The sequence below is a fragment of the Canis lupus genome, chromosome 36, assembly GCF_011100685.1.
Source record: "Canis lupus familiaris isolate Mischka breed German Shepherd chromosome 36, alternate assembly UU_Cfam_GSD_1.0, whole genome shotgun sequence".
In the NCBI taxonomy this organism is placed as follows: domain Eukaryota; kingdom Metazoa; phylum Chordata; class Mammalia; order Carnivora; family Canidae; genus Canis; species Canis lupus.
Genome location: NC_049257.1, coordinates 22443544 through 22459563, shown reverse-complemented (window position 1 = coordinate 22459563; position 16020 = coordinate 22443544). Strand labels below are relative to the sequence as shown.

General features: G+C 38.7%; 1 protein-coding gene across 3 annotated transcripts in view; it reads right to left on the bottom strand.

The window, feature by feature from the left end:
• PLEKHA3 (pleckstrin homology domain containing A3) overlaps window positions 1-16020 on the bottom strand; it is a 29720-nt gene that overhangs the window by 3607 nt on the left and 10093 nt on the right. For all 3 annotated transcript variants that reach the window (XM_038584976.1, XM_038584975.1, XM_038584977.1), the window contains exons 3-7: window positions 12607-12762; window positions 9647-9783; window positions 8002-8166; window positions 4204-4247; window positions 1538-1653 (exon numbers count right to left, since the gene is read on the bottom strand). In XM_038584976.1, the coding sequence (XP_038440904.1) occupies window positions 1538-1653; window positions 4204-4247; window positions 8002-8166; window positions 9647-9783; window positions 12607-12762 (618 nt within the window). The remainder of the gene's footprint in view (window positions 1-1537; window positions 1654-4203; window positions 4248-8001; window positions 8167-9646; window positions 9784-12606; window positions 12763-16020) is intronic.

Here is a 16020-nt window from a genome sequence, read left to right as displayed (position 1 = left end):
GCTCCCTGTGAGGAGCCTGCTCTCCCTCTGTATCTCTCATGAATAAATAAATAAATAAAATCTTAAAAAAAAAAGATTCAAAACCACGGTGCTTAAAAGAGAGTGAAGGAAAATGGCCGGATTTTTTTAAAAATTATTTTCGCCATCACTAATGTAAATGATCCTCTCAAAGTAAAAAGAAGTAGCATCTAGAGAAAAGTATAAAGGTGGCATCGGGAACTCCTTCATGGGTTCTAGATTCAAAGGGTCATATAAACAAGCAGAAGGAAGAAGGTAAATCAGAATTACAATACCTGCCTCTAGTAACTTTCCTTCCCACCCCTAACCTCTCTCTAACCCTCTTCCTCTTATCTCTTCCAAGCTGTACTAAATTGGCCCAGGAAGTTTCTTTCTCCCTTCCCCTTCCCACCCTCATCCCGTTTCCTTTCTTTTTTTACCCACCGTCCCAACTTAAATTAAAAAATAGGGATGAGCATCAAGTAGTGCTCTCTATCAATAAATAGTTCTGTAAGAAAAATGGACAACAAAAAGATGCCCTCACCTTTGAAAAATCTGAAAATGGCCAGCAGTCCCCTTTTTCATGAACTCTATGTTCTCCTCTCATTAAACCTGTTTAACCTTCTGGTTCAGTAAAACTCTATCTTAATCAATGTGAATTAGCTGAGCTCTTCTAAACCACCTAAAGAAATCTAAACACCATTTATCATGTCATTTCCAGAAGAGAAATAAAAGTCTTATTTGTTCCAAACAAAGAGACTTACAAATTCTTGGAATGCAACCTGTCCCCTAACTAGGAACTTTAAGTAATTTCTATCACACACGCTTCGTGGGCAACAGTAAAGCCTCTGAAAGCAAAAGTCTCCTAATGGAGTTGTAATAGTAAGACTCTATTTATGTTTACTGGAAATCGCGGTCACTACCATCTAACTAGATAGTCTGACATACTTTCAGAGCCTTTTCTCTGAAGAGAAAAATAACTAAATTTGAACATCAAACACAAAACCTTTCCTAAAGTATTCAATCATGGTCTGCCTCCTCTTTAAAGAAAATGGGAGAAAAAAGGTACATGAATAAATGCTACTATAATTCACCACCACCACTAGAAAAAATTCTTTTCCTTGGCCATTTCAAATGATTTAACTAACAATGCTGATTTATTTTTTCCTCTGAACTTAGAAGTTGCCTTCATTTTCCCCTAGAATCCTACCCACAACTCATGCTTTCTTCTAAAATGTTTTTTAAATGTAAATATAGTGGGAGTAGAACATTACTAAGACGCTACTAAAATGTAACATTTTGATGTTATATACATAAATGAAAGATACGGCATTTACGTGGAGGTATTCACCGCTTCTTAATAACAAAGGTGTCTGTAAAAGGAAATAGGATCTGTTGTTGATTGTGTGCTGTCTGCCTGGGTCTAAATTAAGGAATGATTCCAAGGGCGAAGTACAGTGTTCGCTCTCAGTTTCTTTCATTTATGTCAACAATTCTGGAGATTAAGCCAAAGAAAGAGACAGAGCCCCATTCAACTTACTATCTGGGTCTTCAAGAGGATTATCATTACAAGAGTCTGTATCTGAGTAGGTTCTTCGGCGTCGCTGGGAGAGTCGGTGAAGTGTAGACACTGGTTCTTTTACAGAGTGGCTACTCCTACAAATTAAATAAAAAGCATTACATTGTAAGGCCTTAAGCAAATAATACCCTTAATTTAACTGGAGTGGGGTTTGTTTGTTTGTTTTTAAGAGAGCGTGCCCTTGCCTGCACATGAGTCGGGGCTGGGGTTAGGCTGGGAGGGGCAGACCAAGAGGGAGAGAGAACCTTCAGTAGGCTCTACACGCAGCACAAACGTGACGTCAACCTTCATGACCCTGAGAACACGTCCTGAGTCGAAATCAAGACTCCGACGCGTAACCGACTGAGCCACCCAAGTGCCCATTAACTGATGTATTAAATGACTTCTTCAAATGAAAGAGGAACTATTTTTATTCCCAAAGCTCTATGTTAGCAACATTCTACTCCTTCAGACGTCAGGCCACAGGCAAGTCAAATCATTTTGAATCCAGCTTCAGTAACCTGAAGAATATGACCTCTGAGCCAAACTACATGGAAAGGGGATACAATAAAGCAACTTCTTTTATAGAGAAGGTCCAGCAAGACAGTAGATGTATGGGATTGTTAACAAATGTTTGAAAACTAAGTCATGACTTCACAAGTGTGTACATCTAGTGTCAATCTGTACATCTAGTGTCAATCTGTATCTTATCAAAAATGACAGAAAGAAGAGGATGGGCAAGCAGGTTAGGAACATGCTAGAGGTCAACTCACTGACACCAGCAAATGGCTAAATGGAGGCTACAGACACTGGTGTAAAAGCAGTGGGGCACCTGGGGGGCTCAGTCAGGTAAGCGTCCACTCTCAATTTCAGCTCAGATCCTGATCTCAGGGTGGTGGTGAAACTGAGCTCCAGTCGGGCTCTGCACTCCGCACTGAGTCTGCTTGTCCCTCTCCCTCTGCTCCTCCCCCTGCTTGCATTTTCTCACCTCTCTCAAATAAATTAATCAGTAAAACAGTAAAAACATGAATAAGAAGTCGTAGAAACCAGAAAACTAAAAAATCCATCTAAAATATCCAGTGTAGGGCAGCCCCAGTGGCTCAGCGGTTGAGCACCTGCCTTCGGCCCATGGTGTGATCCTGGAGACCCAGAATCGAGTCCCACGTCAGGCTCCCTGCATAGAGCCTTCTTCTCCCTCTGCCTCTCTCTCTCTCTCTCCCCATCTCTCATGAATAAATAAAATCTTTTAAAATAAAATAAAAAATAAAATATCCAATGTAGAACCAAATCATAACCACTCAAAGGACCAGAGCTACCACTGTATGGAAAGCCCAACATTTCTGTTCGTAATGACAATCTTGATTCATCAAGGAAAAAAAGTAATATTAAAATTCTAATTATATTTGAGGCACCTGGGTGGCACAGTTGGTTAAGTGTCCGACTCTTGGTTTCAGCTCAGGTTCTGATCTCAGGGTTGTAAGATCAAGCCTCCCATCGGGATCTGTGCTCAGCACAGAGTCCACTTAAGATAAAACTATTTCTCCCTTTCTCTCTGTGCTTCCCCCCTGCACACTCGGGCTCTCATTCTCTCTCTCAAATAAGTAATTTTTTTAAAAAATTCTAATTGTATTTTATTTGATAAGGCAGAAAGGATAAAATACAGTTCAGAAAAATTTCTATCATAAAAATAAAAGTTCATAAAAGGGATCAAGCTTCTACTTTTCTAGAAAATTCAACCAATGAAACTTTTCATTCCCTGACAGGACTGGATATATATACATCACTGGGCTCCTCTGAGCACATGATAATTCAGAGATTACATAATCATGGTGGGGTGCAGGGGAGAATGACAATAGTAAAGGCTCAGTCAGCACTTCTTCTTAATGTAGAGAAATAAAAGCATATGTCACTACAATTTCATCACTTTCCAAAGAACCAAATAAGACAATCAGAGCAACTGAAAAGACTATTACCTACCGAGATAAAGAACACTTTAGTAGCCTGGGATGTTAGCAAGATCTACTAGAAGGTAAATGTCTCAAATGTGCTGATATGAATATATACTTTAAAACATCAATTGGTTTTTCTCTCTTTGCAGTAAGATCTTTAATTCCTCATAAAACAACGGATTAGGATGAATATAACAATAAAAAAGCTGTTGTAGGGCACCTGGGTGGCTCAGCAGTTGAGCGTCTGCCTTCATGCTCAGGGCGTGATCGGGCTCCCTGTATGGAGCTGCTTCTCCCTCTGCCTATGTCTCTGCCTCTCTCTGTGTGTCTGTCATTAATAAATAAATAAAATATCTTAAAAAAAAAAAAAAAACCTGTTGTAAAGTGAGCCTAAACTTTGGACCCTTAATACCTCAAAAATGGATTATACTAACCATAATTTGATATAATATCAAACACCAATAAAAAGTACAATAGTTGGAAAGGCGCTTACCTTGCTGGTTAATTTATTCACTTTTTTTATCTTCACTGATGACCTACTGGGGCCAGGCCCTACACTTCGGTAGAATGCTAAGCAAATCAGAACCAGGCCCTGCTCAGAAAGTTTCCATCTCACACCACTTGATGTTGAAGGCCCCCAAATCGCCCTAAGTAGGTATGATTTTGAGAGAACTTGGTTAAAAGGAAAGATTATTTTACCTCTCTGAACTGCAGGAACCAGGATGGCTAACAGAACGCTTCATCTAGAAATTAAAAAGAAAATGAGCATGATCCATATGTCAAGTAGAATAATGCAGCTCTAATTTATTATCACTATCATAATTAACAGAAATCTGCTCAGAGGAAAAGATGACTGGCCAAAAAATTTATTTCTTACAGACTCGAGCAACACTATCAGCACAATGTCAAGCTTTGTCCCTAATAACCATTCGTTGGAATCTTTCTCAATGCATATCAAAAACATGCTAGGTTCTTTTCTCAATAATAAAAACCAAATTTCATATTTTACATGTATCATATATATGTATGTGCACATATATAGAAATATGAAAAAAATGTATATAACCCATCTAAAAAACTATTTAAAGGAGTATCTAGCAAGTCAGAAAATATTCTAATAAATATCTCTCCCTGTCTTTTTTTTTAAAGACCAAGAAAAGAGTCTTTGGTAGTAAAGCTTCTCTTTACAATCCATTATTCAGTAGGTGTTACACAGACGTCCTAACGTATGGTTTTCATGGAAGATGGCATTAATAATTTGAGTCTTTAAAGAAAGAAGAACCAAGTCTCAAATAGGTCTCTAAAACATATTTTTTTAAAGTTTTAAAAACTGATTAAAAGCATTAATAAAGGGGCAGCGTGGGTGGCTCAGCGGCTTAGCGACTCAGCGACTCCTGCCGCCCAGGGTGTGATCCTGGAAACCCAGGATTGAGTCCCAGTCCGGTTCCCTGCATGGAGCCTGCTTCTCCCTCTGCCTGTGTCTCTGCCTCTCTCTCTCTCCTCTCTGTCTCAATAAATAAAATCTTTTTTTAAAAAAAGCATTAATAAAAAAAGGCATTAATAAATATGACAAATACTAAATATAATTTTTTTTTAAGATTTTATTTATTTATTCATGAGGGACACAGAGAGAAGGAGAGGCAGAGAGACACAGGCAGAGGGAGAAGCAGGCTCCACGCAGGGAGCCCGATGTGGGACTCGATCCCGGGTCTCCAGGATCAGGCCCTGGGCTGAAGGCGGCGCTAAACCGCTGAGCCACCCGGGCTGCCCCTAAATGTAATTTAAAAGATCAACTATTCCACTAAAAAAATAGAAGGAGGCCCCCAATTAAAACAGATTATTTCAATGTTTAGCAAGGGAGCAGAAAAGCAAAGTTTATACTAGGGCTAAGGATAGTTGTTTTTATATGCAGGGGCTCAAAGGTCTCATAAGTCCAAGTCTAACGTCTGTGTTATGTAAATGCCTGCTGTGTTTACAAACATGAGCCACCAGTTGCTCTGAGAAATCCCAGCTGAAATGATAACAGATATAACCAAGCCAATTTGCATTCCAGGAACATCTACATGATTGACATTAAGATACAAATGGACATTAACATCTCCTTTAACAGAAGTCACTTCCTTTGGGATTATTCACCCATCTAAATTACATTATATCCCCTCTACAATTATCACTCAACCTGTGGAACAAAATGACAATTGTTTGAATTTTCGTTATGATTTGAAAAAAAAATGCAAATTTATTTTAAGGTGTACACAGTGAGATTAACTACATAAAGTAGTTCAAAAATCAGCTTAAATAAAATAGTTTTAGAATTCTCATATACTCATATATTCATATTATTAAAAAAATTTACTCATACTCATATTATTAAAAAAAATTTCCCAAAAAGACTGTCTGACCTTTTTTCCATACTGTGTCTCCAGAACTAATTATCATAAGCCACAATTTTAGCTTTATATATGAAGCAAAATGGCAAAATAAGTAAAAATAAGCAACCTCTAACTGATCTTTTTCAGATTGGCTTATTGGACTTTCCTGTAATGTTGCTAGTGATAAAGGTTTTGGTTTAAAAGAGACAATTATTACAGTTTCTTATACATAAAATACATATATGAACTCTGAACTACAGAGTGTTTGTTAAAGATTTTTTACTTTTTTATTTATTTGAGAGAGAGAGAGAGAGAGAGAGAACAAGCACAGAGATCACTGTTTTCTAACCAATGTATGATGGGCCAAGCGCAGTATGAAAATGGGTTTTATTAGTTTGGGAAGTGCTAGGTTAACTTAAATGAATTGGGTTTCTCTGTCATAGGCCTTCTTACAACCTCTTTTATACTAACATATATCATGAATCTTTGAAAAGGAGAAGTGCTGTGCATTGTTTTTAAAACTTATTTGACAACCCTTCTTGCATATTTTTAATAACATCTCGCAGGAACGTAGTGTTCAGTAGAACAATTTGACAATTATTTATAAAATAATTGTAGATATGTTATACTGTTAAATAGGGTTAGGATTAGGGAATAACCTATATGGTTGAATAAGAAAAGATCTTTTGAGACGGATGTATATATATGGTGTTATGTTCCTACATTGGGCATATTCAGGATGTTATGGCCCTAGATGTGTGTTGGGAGTGTTATGTTCCTGAGGTTGATATATAAGGGCTACACTGTTTTTTAGGTGTCAAGTACAGACTTTACTACAAACACTATAGTTGACTTTATAGAATGTAATGCAATAAAACCACCTCAAAGCTACCTCATTTTTGTATTGAATTTCTAAGGAAAATGCCTTCTGTTACAAATGCTTTGTAGGATAGAGACACCTGGATGGACCACTTGATTAAGCGTCTGCCTTCCTGGGATGGAGCCCCACGTCTGCCTCTCCCTCTGGCCCCCCTCCCACTCATGTTCCCTGTTCTAATAAAAAAATTTTTTTAAATCAGTTAATTAATTAAGGTGATGATTTTTACTTAATCTCAAATAGCTTAAATCGGTTGGGGTGGATACAAGCACCTAGGAATAAGTTGTACCCTATTGTTTCTTCTAACAAATAAGCCTTCAAGTAATCGCTAAAAATAGTATCCAGGTAGCATTCTTCCTTTTATAAAAGGGCTCCTGAAAACACTTAGATGAAAAAAATGTAAAGTCTCATCGAACTCCGTCTCACCTACAGTTCTGCACAGTTTGAGCAAGTTTATTAGCTTGGGAAGGACAACTAGTCCACTGCCCCCAGCAAAGGGTACTTGTTGTTCAGGGCAATCAGAAGGAAAGAAACTAACACAAAGCACCTGTGTTAAATTGGTCAGCCCTTTTGCATTGGAAAAGACTTTATTTTACAGATGAAAATGGGGTCCAGAAAGATTCAGTAACTTGCCTACTCAGAGGGCTCAAATCCAGACTACAAAATACTGTTTTCCCTATAACATGTTGCTTCAAACCCCCTACAACTCCTTTATGACTTGCCTAATTTTATCGTTTTGTGGGTAAAACACCACCCCTCTGTGATGTTTTCCAAGTAGAGCAGTGCCCCCAACTTTTTCCATGTCACAATACCCACAGAGCATAATATTTTCCTGGCACACTGGGGTAAACGGCACAGTCCTCCAAGTGGAGGCGATCAGAACCGCGGCACATGCTGAGTCCAAAAAGTGGAAAGCCTCCAAAAAGAACATGAGTACAACCTTCAAAAAGTTCCATCTGTTGGGGGATCCCTGGGTGGCTCAGCGGTTTGGCCCCTGCCTTCCGCCCGGGGTGTGATCCTGGAGTCCTGGGATCGAGTCCCACATCGGGCTCCCTGCATGGAGCCTGCTTCTCCCTCTACCTGTATGCCTCTATGTCTCTCATGAATAAATAAATAAAATCTTTAAAAAAAAAAAAAAAAGTTCCATCTGTTGATTATTTCCCTCCCATTGCTACTTTCCTCCCTTAAAAACAAAAACAAAACCAAAAACAAACATGCAACATTACTGGAAGAAAAACAAGTTCCAACCATTTGAACAGGAGAAGGTGACACAGGAGAAACCAAGGGATCCGGATGGGACAGCTGAAACATCTCAGGTTTAAACTTGGCATTCGCTATCTTCACACATTCCTCAAGGGTTGTGATGAATGTATTACATGTGGCACTAAGCAGAGAAGAGGCTTCATTCATGTTCTGAAAAATTACACAGTGAGTTAAACAGACCCACACACAGCTATATGCAGCCACGCACCACGTTACAATCAAGTGACTAAACATTATCTCCAACAGACACCTTACTAGGTTAGTGCAAATCTACTTAAACTACCTCAGAAAATTAAAGCAATACATGAAGAAGAAATGTCTATCAAGCAATGTATGAAATTCATTTCCAAGAAAAATGAAGTTTTTGCATTTAAACCAAATATGAATCATATTGAAAAACTATGTATAACAATGTACATGACCTAACCCAAACAGTAATTTTCTAAGTATCAAAATTCTGAAGGTGGTCACAGCAGTGGAACACCCTGAGAGTTACTTAGAGGCAGGCACAATTCATATCTACCCCTTCCTTGGTAAGATACAAACCCCACTCTTTTTTTTTTTTTTTAATGACAGTAATGTCTCCTGACCCTGGGGGATGAATACAGACTGGTCTAAGCCAGTCATGGCTATTCCATGACCCTTGGTCAAATATTGGTATCTTAGTTTCCTTTGACCCATACAAAAGAGATGTGAAGTCTGCCGAGGAGTTGCTGAGACTTTTTGTTACTGGATAAAACCCAGGACAGCAAGTTGAGAAGATCTCTTTCCACCTCGGTTACCTCTAACTGCCTCCTGTATCTGTGTGACCTTGGTCTTCACCCCAACACCTTGGGCATAAAGGGAAAAATCAAATACACCAAGAATGGCAGAGTGGAAGGACAGAACAAGCCCAGGTCCTTGATACTGTCACTGAGCAGCAGGAGCAAATGTGAGGACACCTACCTCTGAAGAGCTTGTGATGAAACAGGAAATGGCCTTAGGGTTTAATGTGCCTGCAACTAAAGGTGACCTCACAGAAGATTGCTCCCACCAGGAGAAGGCCACAGGAGAGGTAGGAAGATTTCTTGTCCCATTTCTCCCAAGTTAGGTAAAAGGGGACTGGGAACCATGCCAACCTCTCAACCAGAGAACAGCAGGGCCCACTGATCCTCCTTTATCCGAAAGTGTGAGCCTATATCATAGCCAGGCCCACAAATCTGACACTTGATTCCTGTATTACTGTCCTGAGTACTTTTTTTAAAAGTTATTTGATAAAAGCTAAATTATCAACTCTCAGTACTGAAACTGGGACCTTAGAAGGAGAGGGGCAGTTGTCCAAGGATTCCTGCAGCTAGCCCAGAAAGCAAGCCTAGAACGCTTCTTCCCCACCCCAACCTCCAAATCATCAGAGTGGCTACAAAAATAAGCCTTGATTCCCTGGAGAAGTGTGCTGCTTCCAGCTTTACACTGGTTGCACAGATACCATCTAGAAGATCCTACAGATATCCAGAATCTGTAGTAGGGACAGGCCAGAAGAGCTAAAAAACAGCTCATTTTGAAACCACTTCTCTATCACCCTATGGGAAGAACCTCAGCCTCCAGTGTGTTACAAAGCATAACCGGACATGAAGGGATCATCTTTGTATACCTCTACGCTGGGCGATGAATGATTCTCATCATGGTGAACAAATTCTTGGATAGTATGAACTTGCTGCATTAGGAGATCACAGTAGAGGCGAAGTTCAGACATTTTGGTTTTCAGAGATTCACTGGTTTCACTTATTTCTGAAAGGAACATATATAAACATTCAGTTAGAGATTGCTTTCATATTTTTTGAGCAATAAAACAAAACAGAATCATTTAAAAACTAAGGCAATGGATAAAAATACCTAAAGCTTAAGAGGTGGGAGCCCTTGGAAGTAGGTCATAAGGGCCTTGAAGAAATACCTTCTCTTCAAATAATTGAGGAAAAAAAATAGGAGTCATATGTCTGGCATGAGGTTTAGGTAGATTAATTTCCAGAGGCAGGGTGATGACTACTGGATTTTTTTTTTAAGATTTTATTTATTTTGAGAGAGAGAGAGAGAGCAAGTGAACACACAAGTGGGGGGAGAGACAGAGGGAGAGAGAATCCCAAGTAGACTCTACGCTGAGCATGGAGTCTGACATGACGGGGCTCCATCTCACAACCCTGAGATCATTACCTGAGCTGAAATTGGGAGTCAGTCACTTAACCAACTGAGCCACACAGGTGCCCCCAAAACTGGATGTTTTATATAGGATATTCCCATTCCATCACTCATCTTTCATTTTAAAAGTGCTTATATTTCTTTTATTGTAAATTGTCTTCTCTCTGTCCTTTACATATTTTTCCAGTTCTGATGTTCGATTTTAATAATATGCAAATTAATAATTTAGAAAAGTTCTTACACATTGAAGAGAGCAATCCTTCCCCTGTCCTATATACTGCTAGTGCTTTTCCAGATCTATCTGCTCTCTTTCGGTTTGCTTTATTGTGCATTTTGACATGTAGAAGTTTTCCAATTTTTACGTAGATAAAACCACTGTATATAAACATCTATTTTCTTCTGTTCCTCTCATAACTTTGTTTTCACATTTTATTATTTTCAGAATTGGTTTGTTAAGAGTTTACCTTCTTTTCCTTAATATGTCCAGGCACACTAAACATCCAGCCCTTGGGCAGCCCGGGTGGCTCAGCGGTTTAGCGCCCCCTTCAGCCCAGGGCGTGATCCTGGAGTCCCGGGATCGAGTCCCACACTGGGCTCCCTGCATGGAGCCTGCTTCTCCCTCTGCCTGTGTCTCTGCCTCTCTCTCTCTCTGTGTCTCTCATGAATAAATAAATAATTTTTTAAAAAATCCAGCCCTAATCTCAGCCATTCGCTGACCAGTACCTTCTAAACTAGCAGTAAAAACAGCAGAGGAAGCAGGGGAAAATACACATAGTAGATCCTGGCATTTCTCCATATACCATGGATCAGTGGCACTGCTTCATGATACCAGCCACTAGGTCGCTCTAGCCACAGTGGACCAAACAAGCTTTATCTGCCTACTTGACCTAACCTAAATTAACTTCTACTCAAATTTAAGTCCATTCCTTCTTTTTTTTCAATTGTAGTACAATACACATAATAAAATCTACTGTTTTAACCATTTTTAAGTAGATAGTTGAGGGACATTAAGTACATTCACAATGTCCTACAACCATTACCATCATCCACCTCCAGAACCTTTTCATCTTTCCAAAGTAAAACTTGACACCCATTCAACAATAAAGCCCCATCTCCCCTTCCCCCTGGCCCCTGTCAACCATTACTGTACCTTCTGTCTCTATAAATCTGACTATTCTAGGTATCCCAGGAAGCGCAATCATGTAATATTTGTCCTTTTGTGACCAGCTTATTTCACTTAGCTTTCAAGATCCACCCATTTGGTAGCATGTGTCTGAATTTCCTTCCTTTCAAAGGCTGAATAATATTCCATTGTATATATAATACTACATTTTGTTTATCTCTTTGTCTATGGACATTTGGGTTATTTCCACCTTTTGACTATTGTGAATTTCCATTCCTTTTTATCCTACCCTTAGCCACACACTACCCATGATGTTCTTTCATATATTTTTAAATGATTCTAAATTTAGTTCGGGGCCTTCATTTTTCAATATCCATAATTTAGTTGTTTTCAGTAATCTAACTTCTACTAGCTTTTATTTATAAAAGTAATATATTCTCAATGAAAATTTTTGGAAAATCAAAAAAATATAAAAAAGAAAAATCAAATAACTGTAAACTCACTACCAAAATATAATTTTTTTTTTTAAGATTTCATTTATTTACCTGAGAAAGAGAGGTGGGGTGGAGAGAGCACATGAGTGGGAGCAGGGGCAGAGAGAAAGGGAGAAGGAGACTGCTGAACAGGGAGCTCAATGCAAGGCTCATCCCAGGACCCTGGAATCATGACCTGAGCAGAAGGCAGACGCTTAACCAATGGAGCCATTTAGGCACCCCTATAAATACTGTAATATTTTCACATTATATCTGCATATGACTGAACCAATACCATAAATTATTTGCTTTGCTTTTGATTTGTATTCAATCCATTTGAATTGGCAAATATATATGAACATGATAAAGTCAAAGGTACCAAAGGGTATATATAGTGAAAAGTAAGTCTCCTTCCCACAAATTACCCTTCCAAAGGTAACAACTTGACCAATTTTATGTATCTTTCCTGAGCTGGCCAAATGAATGGATAGGTAATTTTGAATCCTGCTTTTTTGCAATTATCATTTAATGTCGGGCATTTTTTCACATTATTAAAATTCCTTGTAAACATTTAACTGGCTACATATCAGCTTATATTCAACCTATAGTTTATTGAACCATTCCCCTAAATTGAAACCTTTGCAATGTTTACAAATTTGTTTACTATGATGAATATCTATGCATGTATATTATCTTCCACATTTCTAATTATCTCTTTAGGATAGATTGTTAAAAGTAGTGGACAGGACAATTTACAATGTGTCTAAGAAAATATTCTAAAATATATATATATTCTTGTCACAAAGAAAAAATTCCATTTACCTTTTTCTTTTTTAGTCCTAGTATCAGTCAAACAGGCCTTGGAGCTCCCCAGAGCAACCAGCCACCTCTGTCTTTCAGCCGCGTTCACTGCCTTCATGTAGAAATGCTGCTCTCCAGGAATGATTAATTCCATTCTGGTGTTGTCTGCTGAATGGACTATGATGATGAACACAGGAGAAATACAGTCACAAACTTAAGTAATTTGGGGCAAATCAAACAATCACTCTTACAGTATTAGAGGTTTCAGACACCTAAAACAAGAAGTTGAGCTTTAGGATGCAGGCATTGCCTCTCCCTAAGGCGCTATTGAGTGGCACCTTCAAAACCACATTCTTACATATAACAGTGGTGCCAAAGCGGTGGTGGCAAGAGAAAAAGAAAACAGCAATGAAAACCAAACGCTCCCACTCTTGGGGCTGTCTGTACTACTTTAAATACACAGATATCGTCACACTTATCACACTTCATATATACACACACACACATATATATATATAATTTACTTATTTATTTGAGAGAGAGTACAAGCAGAGGGGAGGGATAGAGGGAGAGGGAGAAGCAGACTCCCCACTGAGCAGGGAGCCTGACATGGGGCTCAATCCCAGGACCCTGAGATCATGACCTGAGCCAAAGCCAGACGCTTAACCAACTGAGCCACCCAGATGCCCCTTATCACAAATTTCTTACTGATTTCTTTGAAAGCAAAGTCTGCATTTCAGTATCCCCCAAGCCTAGGACAGTGCCTGACATTCAGAAGCAGCACAATAAATGGTACCTATGGCCACCATTAGCACAGTAGTCCTCAACTAAGGGGCACATCATAAGAGAGTATTTTGGAGCGTTCTCCTCCTCCTCCTCTCCTAGACTACCCCCTGCCCCAATACTCTGACAAAAGAGAACTAATCAAGAATTATACTGAGCCATCCTCAATCTTTGTTGTAACACTAAATTTGTGTTACATTGTCCTTAATCAACAAGCATTTACTCAGCTCAGAGGAGTGCCTGGTAGAAGGAGAAGAGAGGAGAGAAGAAAGAAAGGAGTCTTTGCTCTAACAGACCTGACAATTTAGCCAGGGAAACAAACTAACACACCAAAAGTAATCAAAATAACTAAATGATAAACTCTTTAGTACAGAGACATCATGTGTAAGTAAAATGAAAGTAAGAAGAGGTAGGAACTAAGGCTTCAGGAAGAAGGATTTGACAATAGTACGATTTAGGTAAGAGAAAAACTGCATTAAAAAAGGCCTAGATGAGGAAATAAACATAACATGTACCAAGAAGACAACATGGTAATGATATTCATCAATGGACAAGCTGAGTTGAGCCAAATCTTCAGGGGCCCTGAAAGTCTGGTACAAGTCCTAATTTATATGATTAATTACTGAAAATATTGACCAGATGTCCTATGGCAAATAGTGCCACAAAAGCTTTGCTAGCTTATTATTCTACTTATAAAGGCCAACCTTGGATGTAGATAATGAAATCTATAAATATGCAACAATCAGTGATGGGTGCAAAAGATTTCCAAGCTAGGACAGAACTACTGAAATCCCCAGGCTCCAAGAGTAACCCTCGTTTGGCTACTTGTTAATACCAGTGAAAGCACCAATAGTTACCTCAAAAGAAAACAAAGCTCTGATTTCTAATGATTATTGCTACAAATGAAAATAAGATAACTCCTCTTTTTTTTTTTAAGTAGGCTCTATGCCCAGCGTGGGGCTTGAACTCACAACCCTGAGATCAAGAGTCACACGCTCCACCAACTTAGCCATCCAGGCACTTGAAGATGACTCCTTTTTAAATATACCAAAATTGGTGTACTAATCTAAGGATATCCCATTCACAGTTGTCATCTGAGAAGACAATAAACTTGAGAACAAGGCTCCCAAAACATCAAGTTCTTAGCATAAAATGGACAAGACCTCTATATGCAAAACTGTAAAATACTGAAATTTAAAACCCCATTAAATACAGGAATATACCATGTTAATAGATTATAAGACTTAATATTGTCAAGAACATAATTCTTCCCAAATTAATGTATAGATTCAATACAATTCCAGTCAGAAGTCCAGCAGACATTTATGGAAATTTACAAGTAGATTCTAATATGTGTTAAGGAAATGCAAAGAGTCGATCAATAATAGCCAAGACAATCTGAAAAAGAACAAAGTTAGAAGACTTAGACTATCAGATACTAAGAAGTATAGAACTAAACAAATTAAGACTGTGATATCGGCAAAAGGATGGAAAAGTAGGCCCTTGGAACAAAAAACAGTCCAGAAAATGGCCTAATGCACAGTCGCTCACTCTGTGACAAAGATGTTCCTACAGTGCATTAGGTGAAAGGCTGCTGTTGTCCATAATTGATGCTCAGTCAACTGAATATCCCTCTAAAAAAAAAAAATCTTGGGGACCCCTGGGTAGCTCAGCAGTTTAGCATCTGCCTTCGGCCCAGGGCATGATCCTGGAGGCCCCAGGATCAAGTCCCGCATTGGGCTCCCTGCATGGAGCCTGCTTCTCCCTCTGCCTGTGTCTCTGCCTCTTTCTCTCTCTCTTTCTGTCTCTCATGAATAAATAAATAAAAATCTTAAAAAATATATTAATCTTAACCCCGTGCTGATACTGTATATAAAAGTAAATTTTAAGTCAATCACAGGGCAGCTCCGGTGGCTCAGCAGTTTAGTGCCGCCTTCCACCCAGGGCGTGATCCTGGAGACCCGGGATCGAGTCCCACGTCCGACTCCCTGCATGGAGCCTGCCTCTCCCTCTGCCTGTTTCTCTCTCTCTCTCTCTCTAAGTCTCTATTAAAAAAAAAAAGTCTTAAGTATCAAGGACTTAAGTATACAAGGTAAAACAATAAGCCTTCAAGAAGAAAAAAGATTTCCTAAGAAGGACATAAAAAGTTCTAATTTAAAAAACTGAAAAACTGGACTTTATTAAAATTAAGAACTTCTGTTTATCAAAAGATACCTTTAATAGAAAGAAAATACTAAATTGGAAGAAGATACAACACAGAGAGTCATTTGGACTATATAAAGAACTCCTACAAATCAACATGAAAGCCCAATTTAGAAATTAAGTCAAAGACCTGACTAGGGACTCCAAAAGAGAAGAATGTTCATATGGCTAATTAATATCCAGAAAAAAAAAAAAAAACGATCAGTAGTTATTGAAGACATACAAGTTAAGACCACCATGAGATAGATACTACTATACACACTAGAAATATTCAAAATCTTCAAATTGATAATGCAAATTTTGGCAAGGACGCAAAGCAACTGGAACTTTCATACTCTGCTAGTTCAAGAATAAATTGGTACAACCACTTTAGTAAACAATTTGACATCATCTGTGAGGAAGATTCTCTTCCTGATCGAACCTCAGTCAGGTTCCTTGGAGCCCTCTGCT